Raw genomic sequence first — 7,068 nt, forward strand, 5'->3', positions numbered from 1 at the left:
TGATAAGTGAAAAATAACCAATAACCCTGTTTTAACAAGGTTGACCACTCTTACGCATTTAGCGTGACACTCGCGCTTTCAGACTCTCAGGTTCACCCACGCCAAATTTACTAGGCTATATATTATTCCATTATACACCTAAAATTTGTTGCATCAAAAGCGTTGGGGTAGTTTGCAAACCCTACAGACTATTTACAAAATAAAACTGTTACATAGCCTACGTATAAAATGTGTGTGCGGACTTGTCACGCCAGCCAGCTGACCGAAGTTGGCCACTGTGCTTTAATTTCGGAGGAACATAAACATACCCAGTAAGCGTATTCAAATAAATGAGACCATGATTAGATTCACTTATTGCACTTTAGATAACCGCTCAAGATAAGCACAGCCGAAGTTCCTCAATGGATTACACTTTAATTCGGTGGAAAATATTCCGTCAATTAAAGGGGAGGCGGCGCTTCGATTGGACCGTGGTGCCGAGCCCACGATGCTCAGCCGGGCACGGTTCGTGCGGGACTCCTATATAAGCTGTGGTCGACGCTCCGTCCGACGGGCACCTGAAGAGGGACATCAAAGGGAAACCGCAGGAAAGCACATCAAGCTCGGCAAATAAACCATCTACCGATATTTAAATATATATTTCCAAAGATCTGCATTAGACAGAAATGCTGCCGAAGTGCGGACTTTTCCTGCTGCTCGCCCTGGCCGCATCTGCCTTTGAGGTGGATCAGGGGGAACCTTCTGCTAGGAGAGTTCGCTTCTCCGCCAACAGCCTGTGTAAGTGATCTGGCCCCTTGTATACCTGTAATGCTTGTGTATTTGCTGCTTTATGTTGCTCATAGATGACAGGTGTGCGCCAAACGTGTGGTGTGTGATTTAACTTACGTGCAGTGCTATACGCGCTAATAACGCTGCAGTCGTGGGTAACCTACTACGCGTACACTGAAGCCTGGTAGATATTTTTTGCTCGAAAGACTTGAATATCAGAGTTTTCGCTAAAAATGAATACATAATAATACCGGGATAATATAAACTTGAAAATGTTAAAAATGTGCACGATAATGTCATGCTCCATTGTGGTTTCCATAGCCCTTATGTAAAAGCAAAATCTTCGCTCGGTTTATTTTATTATACCTTTATATAATTTGTATTATATCTTTTTGCGCATAAGGTGGTGTCACAGCTGCCGGGTGTTTGACGATATTGAATAATATAAAATGCAAAAATAAATTAAATAAATAAATAAATAAAGACGGTAAAAACGATTGCCATTATATTATTCATCACTGCACCTAATTTAGTTTCCGATTCAATTCGTTGGATATTCAAGGGTGAATTTAAAGTATGTGGCTCAGGGGCTTGGCAGGTGCTTGTCCTTAACCACTGCGCCCCCTGTCTTCACCCATCTGCCCAGCGGATGTGGCTCGCTGCCTGAGCAATGCCCTGCAGGTTGGCTGCAGTGCCTTCGCCTGCCTGGAGAACTCCACCTGCGATACAGATGGCATGCACGACATCTGCAAGTCCTTCCTGTACAGCGCAGCGAAATTCGACACTCAGGTATGAGGAACCCCCCCACCCCAAGACCTGAAGGGGGGTCTGGACCAAGCTTTCAGCAAAAGAGACTGTATACTTCAACTGCTACTTATGACAATGAGTTATTGTTATAAGCATGTGAAGGTTGTGCAGTTAAACAAATGCAATATGACAAAGGTCTGCTCAGCCATGCTGCCTTTTAAACCAATCCTATTGGCCTGCTTTCACCAAAATTTGAATATCTCCCAGAATTCCATGCAAGGAAGCTAAACCATAGCTAGAGGTACATGGTAATGGAGGAGAAATAATCCAATTGTTCCTGCCGCTGTTGCAGGGAAAGACCTTTGTGAAGGAGAGCCTCCGCTGTATGGCCAGTGGCATCAAGGGCTTCCCGACAGTGCGCCGCTGTTCCACCTTTCAGTCTATGGTGGCCGAGGTCCAGGCAGACTGCTACACTAATCTGAACCTCTGCGGTGTGGCTCGTGCCAACCCAGAGGCCATAGGGGAGGTGGCTCAGCTCCCCAGTCACTTCCCCAACAGGTAAGGTTCCCCCAGCACACTCCTGGACCCCAGTCTCTACATAGAAGTTGCTAATCCATCTCATATGGATGTTCCTCGTGCATTTGGGCCCCGTCTGGGCTTAATGTAGTCACTGATCCATCACACCTTCTCAATTCCTTCCTTCTCATTGCCCCCCCCCCAACCCTGGCCACCCCCACAGGCATTACAGCACACTGCTGCAGAGCCTCCTGGAGTGTGACCAGGAGACTGTAGGCCTGGTGAGGGACAGCATGGCATCCAGGCTGGGCCCCGAGGTGGCCATGCTCTTCAAGCTGTTACAGAGCAGCCCTCGGTCCGCCCCCGACTCCTCCCAGAATAAAGTGGAGGATCGCGGCATGAGTGGGCGCTGGCCCCTGGACCCGCCCACCTTCAAGATTCAGCCCAGCCCGAAGAACAGAGACCCCAACCACCTGTTCGCCAGGAAACGTGCTGCGGATGAGCGCCCTTAATACCCCAACTTTACTTTGGGCGGGGGCGGGGTTTGGGGGTGGGTGACGTTTACCCTTTTCAGGCGAAACGGTGCCCTCTGGTGGTCTAAGAACCCTTTAGTCTGCATAATGGCAAACAATATACCTGTAGTGAGGTAGGATGCTGTCAGGGTACAGCATTTAGGATTGTTCTCATTTTACGGCTGCGTTGGTTGATGCTCCAGGTCCTGCTCTGTATTCAGCTGATGTGCTCATGAAAGACAAACTGTACAGCTGCATGTCTCAGCACTTTAGAGAGGAATACTGCTTTAAGGTCATATTGCTTTTACAAGGAGTGCCTTAAACCACATATATTGGCAATCAGTCTATTTAAATGTATTTAAACACTGCCCTTCAGGCCGTAATTTTCTGGTGTTGGACAAAGATGAGTTGCAGGCTTTCGCGGAGAGTGGGATGGCTTCGGAAGACCTGCCAGGGATGGAGAGGCGATGGGAAACAGCTCTTAATGAGGGCTATTTGTTAACTTCTGACAAAGCGCTTTTTCTGCTTCTGGCTGTGTGAAAGGCTGCCGGAACCACAGAGCTGGCTGGTGTGTGGCTACACAGGAAGTAGCGAGCAGGAGTACTTATAGCGTGACACGTGACAAATTCCATTAGGTGGCACAATGCAGTCTGTCATGTGACCAAACCATAGCAGCGGAATCTCTCTATGAAGCCTTCAGCCTCTCCTGCAGTTATCTCCATAAAGCCTCCCTAATGTAGATGAGTGCAACATACTTAAGCGGTTTGTGATATATTGTTCCTATTTATTTTCGTACATTAAGGTATGTTTATTTAAATTGTATTTTTTTTGCTACAGCTTTGACTGTGGTTGGCTAGTGGTTCTGAAGCCAAACAGCAATGGTCTTCAAGAAAAATCAAGGTGACCCAACTCCATGCTGGTCATGGAAAACATCAGAACATCATCTAACCACACATAGTCAAGATGCACAAACTGAGTAAGGCAGACAGTCGACAGACATGGTACAGATCTAAATAGATGACAGGTGACAGCATGAAAATCGTCAGATTTCTCTCTGTATCCTGTCTTCATGAAATTTTAATGGAAGCCCGTTTCAGATTTTTGCCTGGTACATAGTGCTACTTCTAAAATGGCCTCATCTGTTTCTTCCCCTCCATCTTACACTGTTGGTTCTCATTGTAAAAGTTAAGGTTAAACCGTGAAGGGCATGGTGAATCAGAGAGCAGCACTAGCAAGAGATCCTAGAATTAAAGAGAAATCTGAAGTCAGCCAATCAGAGGAGCACCCTGATGGTGCCTTAGCTGTTTGGCTGTAGGTACAACCGGGATTAAGAGTGTCCCAGGGTGGTGCCTAAGTGGCCACTTTTAAGAATCACAGTCAGCCACCAGCTTCCAACAGTGTGTGTGTGTTTGGTCATGCAATTTATGATGGGAAATCTTTGGTCAGGTACCACCCAGGATTTTGTAGCTGCTATAGGTTCAAACATGTTGATTGGCCCTCGGTCTGGCCTCTCTGGCCCATTCCAACCAACAGTACAGTTTCTCTTCCCCTATGATTTTTTGTCATTATAATAAAGTAAATCTTATAAAAACGTCAAAAACGAGTCAGACTTTTTCCCCATTCTGGGACCAATTATCGTGACTGCACCTTATCACTGTCACCACTGAGTTTACAGAGCCTTTCCCTTCTGCCACTCCTAACTGGGCACTGAAAAGCCATGAAAACTGAGTGGCTCATGTACTGCAAGAATCAAGTAGCATATCAGGAACATAACTATATACAGGTTCTGGTCACTGACAGGAGAGAGGTCAGCGTCACAGAGGTACCAGATTTTGATTCAACTGGTGAATTGGAAACTCAGCTTATAAGTGGTCTACCCCACCCCTTCTGTGAAGGCCCAACAATAGAGGACCCTGGGACTAAACCAACAAGATGATCAGGTCAGAGGCAAACCAGAAAAATAAGAGCAGTCCCACCACTCTGCATACTCCTGTTAAAGCTCTGCACACAGACTTTAAATCCATTAAGCCACTGCCCCCATCTGTATGCCAATCACCCCAACCTATTCATTTCCAAGTAGCACCTCCAAGCTAGTGGAGAGTTCAGAGCACCACCTGGATATTACACACTGACATGATCTACTACCTCATTATGGAGTAGTATGCAGACATGTTAACATGAGACACAGAATATACCAGGAACAGTTACTCATCTGCATCCTATTCTTGCAAGGGGAAACAGTCCAAGCAGCACAGGCCAGACTGGGGGGTGACACACACTCTGTATCAAGTACCACAGGTCCAGTGTGGGGGAACTTGTCCATCTGGGGGCTTCTGGTAATAGTATTAAGGGAGACAGTCATTTTACCAGAGTCATTCAATGTCAGTAGATACAGTTATGCCATGGAAAAAAAGGTCACCATTTCACAGCTATAGAACACAGGAGACAAGGAATATTCAGGACAAGGTAGTTTAATAAGCAGGCATAGATTGGTCATCACTGGAATGCAAGAGTAGTCCTCAGACAGAATACAGAGCCACAACAGCTAAACAGGGCCCTTGATGGCAGGCACTGGAGTAGAGCTGTTCTCACGATGACTTCCTGTGGAGCCACCTGGTGACTGAGGGGCCATCACTACTGAAGAGGCTACAGCATTCAAAGCTTCGGGTGGAACGTTTTCAGGAAGCTCAGCACTGAGATCATGGACGTTACTATCAACTTCAACATGGCTGCTCTGGTCATGCAGCTCCACATTCAGGAGAGGCCCATGGAGCTCAATGTCACTGCTGGCTGAGGCATTTGATGAAGCTTGGCTGGACTGCTGCACTTTGAGACTCTGGTAGCCACTAGAGCCTTTAGTAGATGCAGGAGGATGCACAGTCGACTTCAGGGCCCGTTTTTGTAAAGCATTTGAATCTGTGTCAGAAGGCCTCAGAAACCCTGTACAGCAAGGAATGCATTATTATGGCCACCACACTGAGTATCAGGGGATTAAGAAATAATGCCTTGACAGAAACCAAACAAGAGAAAAGCTAATGATCACATTATGCACAACAAACCCAAAAATTGGCAAAGAAAGGAGCGTCACTCACCTTCGTCAAACAATGAATACAGAACAAAACAAGCAAACACCAACACACGACCCATCATTCCTGCCATACGCTGCCCAAACGCTGTCTATCAAACAAAAAGCGCTTTCGTACGATACGAAAACGGCGTCAAAGGTGTTAATAAAGGATCCGCGAATCCGCTCCCTCCCCTAATAACAGCTGCGAACTATATCAACTGATTATCAAGTAATCTGATTGCGAGAAGTACTGATCAATAATGAGTCATTTTCCAATCAAAATGTTTATTTCGTTTACGTTTCGACGTGTACTACTACCAACAACAACAACTAGCAATCGTTAGTTTGTCGCGCGATCTCCGAAGTGTCTGTTAAAAAAATGGTACAATCGACCGGAAAACTGAGGCGACTATTCCACCCAACTGAATCTGACCGAACAGAAAGGAAACTGAATAGGGACACCTGAGACAGCTAGGAATGAAATCGCTATCAGTATTTCCTTGAAAAATTTACTATGGAGCTAATTCACACCAAGACCGTGATATAGGCTATGTAGTAGAGTGCGGTATTTTTAAAAAAAAAAGTTTTGTCCAGTTTTTAAGCCCCTCATATTAACAAGCTCCTCAATTTGACCATGTATAGAGGACAATATAATCGCTATTTGCTGATTGTAAGGTGCGCTTATCTGCTGTCGCCCTGACATGTAGAGCTCCGTCAGTCCCAGTGATGAGGTGTAGGACCGGGGCCGGTTCTAGACATGCATATATGAGGGGGCAGACAGAAATGTGAAGGGGGCACATGGTGGCGACAAAGGCGGGAAAGGGGTGGGGTGGTGCTCTGGATAACTGTTTTTGTCACGTAATTGGATTGCACTTTGTCAGGCCTCTACCCTAAGACCTGTCCAACTTGGGTGTCCCACCTGAAGGCTAAGCTTCTGCTGGTGTAGCTCTTAGAGTCACTGAGGGACGCAAATCCCCTGACCACATTAAGGTGGCAATCCCTCAGGGGGAAAACTGAAAAGTAAAACAACGAAAAATAAAATAAAATATTCCTCATCAGATTAAAACAACTAAAAACATGACATTTACCTTAATCGGGTGGCCTATATCAAACATATTTGAACCCAACAAAACACTTTTCACTATTGCCAATATTACCAAAACTAAAAAGGGTAGGCTAAGTTATGAAAAAGAAAAAATCAATTCACCAAGTCTTGAAATATAAAACTGAAAAATAGGATCGGTCAGTGTTCATTTTACTACATGTTGTACTTGTTATAACTATGTATGTGACGAATAAAGAATCTTGAAATCTTGAAATCACAACGAACAAGTCGCTCAATGAGAATGACTGACGTAACCGACGTAACTTCTAGCGCCGAGGTGGTTAAAATGGTACGGTCCACATTAGGGGTGTCTGAAATCGTTTTACATAAAATTTTCCTGCAAGGTGAAGTTA

The 7,068-nt window shown here is 45.4% G+C and overlaps 1 protein-coding gene and 1 long non-coding RNA gene across 2 annotated transcripts; one reads left to right on the forward strand and one right to left on the reverse strand.

The window, feature by feature from the left end:
* Positions 1-535: 535 nt before the first annotated feature.
* stc1l (stanniocalcin 1, like) lies at positions 536-4,143 on the forward strand. Its single transcript, XM_023838016.2, has 4 exons — positions 536-777; positions 1,415-1,557; positions 1,868-2,073; positions 2,255-4,143. Exons 1-4 carry the CDS (start codon positions 666-668, stop codon positions 2,541-2,543), a joined length of 750 nt encoding a protein of 249 aa, XP_023693784.1. The 5' UTR covers positions 536-665; the 3' UTR covers positions 2,544-4,143.
* An 855-nt stretch (positions 4,144-4,998) lies between these two features.
* Positions 4,999-6,053, reverse strand: LOC140592030 (uncharacterized). Its single transcript, XR_011992255.1, has 2 exons — positions 5,636-6,053; positions 4,999-5,483 (listed from the first exon to the last, which is right to left on the reverse strand). It is a non-coding gene; the product is annotated as an uncharacterized lncRNA (long non-coding RNA).
* Between the last annotated feature and the right edge of the window lie 1,015 nt (positions 6,054-7,068).

Source organism: Paramormyrops kingsleyae, chromosome 7 (assembly GCF_048594095.1).
Source record: "Paramormyrops kingsleyae isolate MSU_618 chromosome 7, PKINGS_0.4, whole genome shotgun sequence".
Taxonomy (NCBI): domain Eukaryota; kingdom Metazoa; phylum Chordata; class Actinopteri; order Osteoglossiformes; family Mormyridae; genus Paramormyrops; species Paramormyrops kingsleyae.

What these genes read in the sequence shown, in the direction of transcription:
- stc1l (XM_023838016.2), top strand. Translation starts at nt 666, where the DNA reads ATGCTGCCGAAGTGCGGACTTTTCCTGCTGCTCGCCCTGGCCGCATCT. An exon ending in CTTCTCCGCCAACAGCCTGT is followed by an intron (nt 778 to 1,414) that starts GTAAGTGATCTG and finishes CCATCTGCCCAG; the next exon opens with CGGATGTGGCTCGCTGCCTG. An exon ending in CAGCGAAATTCGACACTCAG is followed by an intron (nt 1,558 to 1,867) that starts GTATGAGGAACC and finishes CCGCTGTTGCAG; the next exon opens with GGAAAGACCTTTGTGAAGGA.